This window comes from Amphimedon queenslandica, unplaced genomic scaffold (assembly GCF_000090795.2).
Source record: "Amphimedon queenslandica unplaced genomic scaffold, v1.1 AMPQUscaffold_12727, whole genome shotgun sequence".
Classification (NCBI taxonomy): domain Eukaryota; kingdom Metazoa; phylum Porifera; class Demospongiae; order Haplosclerida; family Niphatidae; genus Amphimedon; species Amphimedon queenslandica.
In genome coordinates, this window is record NW_003547037.1 from 34,739 (window position 1) to 35,955 (window position 1,217).

The window sequence follows — 1,217 nt, forward strand, 5'->3', positions numbered from 1 at the left end:
ACTATCAGCCATTAGTAGATAATAAAAGAATAATAGAGAAATTACAAGAAAGAATAACATTAATGAATATGGAACTATTGACTAAAAGAGAACACAATGATAAGATTATAAAAGATATTAAAGGTTTTATTGATGATGTGTGTCATCATTTGACTGTTGATATTTGGATAGATCATTGGAAAGAGATTGAGGAGAAAAGACAGAGAGAAAATAAACAAAAAATTGAAGAAGAAATATTTGAAGTAAGAGTGAGACAGTCAATATTATAGTATTCATCTACTTACTTTTATTTTCTATAGTTCTCATTATATTGTAATCATCCTGTTACCGGTGAATTAATGGAGTCATTACTTAAAGTTCATAATGATGAATTACTACCCAGTGTACTGGATAAAGCTTATGAGGTTTATTGATCTATTATGTGTATATCTGTTTATTCTTTCATTTTTGTTCATTTCTCCTTATCAGTTAATGGAATTAGCTCCTCATATTCCTATTGAGAGATGTCGTTTAGTTGAATATAATCATTGGTTTGAAGTAATGCATCAATCCTTTGATCTTGATGAGGTAATTATTATCTATCCTATTGTTACAATTATCTTATTATTAAATTTAGTTTCAACATCAAACTATTGGACAGATTGTAGGTAGGACTGGATTTTATTGCTTATTCTTAGAAACTCATAAAGAAAATGAAACCTTTAAGAAATACAATTATGGAGGTAGGTGTGGTTTGTTACCATGACAACACATTTGATTACATGTACATGTGTTTGATGGTGTAGGTGTTAATCTAAAGGTATCAGTGGTTGATCTGTCAACTGGTGAAGTAGGACCAGCTAAACTAGTGAGAGGAGAGGAAGGTTGGACTGTTGAAGAATTAAAACAACACATAGGAGAAGTAAGAGGAAGGAAATTCTGTCATTTATATTGATGGAAATTCTGTCATTTATATTGATTTCCTTCCATCATTTCTTTATTTAGGTATTTATTATCAAATCATCATGTATGAGAATAGTAAAGGAGGAGGAGAATTACTCGAGTAATACTTCAGTCCTTGATATTAGTGATGTACAAGGCACTCTAGAAGACATAAGACACAGATACAAACTAGTAATGAAATCATTGGTGTAGTTTTATTTTTGTGACTAATCTGCCTTTATTAATTCCTGCTAGCAATATTTCACCTTAAGCCCAACATACACTATGCAACATTT

At 30.2% G+C, this 1,217-nt stretch overlaps 1 protein-coding gene across 1 annotated transcript; it reads left to right on the forward strand.

The window, feature by feature from the left end:
* Positions 1 to 7: 7 nt before the first annotated feature.
* Positions 8 to 1,204, forward strand: LOC109586967 (ubiquitin carboxyl-terminal hydrolase 47-like). The gene is made up of 7 exons (XM_020003180.1): positions 8 to 123; positions 172 to 242; positions 300 to 404; positions 469 to 567; positions 617 to 722; positions 786 to 901; positions 985 to 1,204. The coding sequence occupies exons 1-7, from the start codon at positions 63 to 65 to the stop codon at positions 1,132 to 1,134; spliced, it is 708 nt and encodes a 235-aa protein (XP_019858739.1). The 5' UTR covers positions 8 to 62; the 3' UTR covers positions 1,135 to 1,204.
* The last annotated feature ends 13 nt before the right edge of the window (positions 1,205 to 1,217 follow it).

Excerpts from the sequence above, each read along its gene's own strand:
- LOC109586967 (XM_020003180.1), top strand. The coding sequence starts at position 63 with ATGAATATGGAACTATTGACTAAAAGAGAACACAATGATAAGATTATA. Across the intron at positions 124-171 it reads GATTATAAAAGATATTAAAG|ATCATTGGAAAGAGATTGAG; the intron begins GTTTTATTGATG and ends ATATTTGGATAG. Across the intron at positions 723-785 it reads TAAGAAATACAATTATGGAG|GTGTTAATCTAAAGGTATCA; the intron begins GTAGGTGTGGTT and ends TTGATGGTGTAG.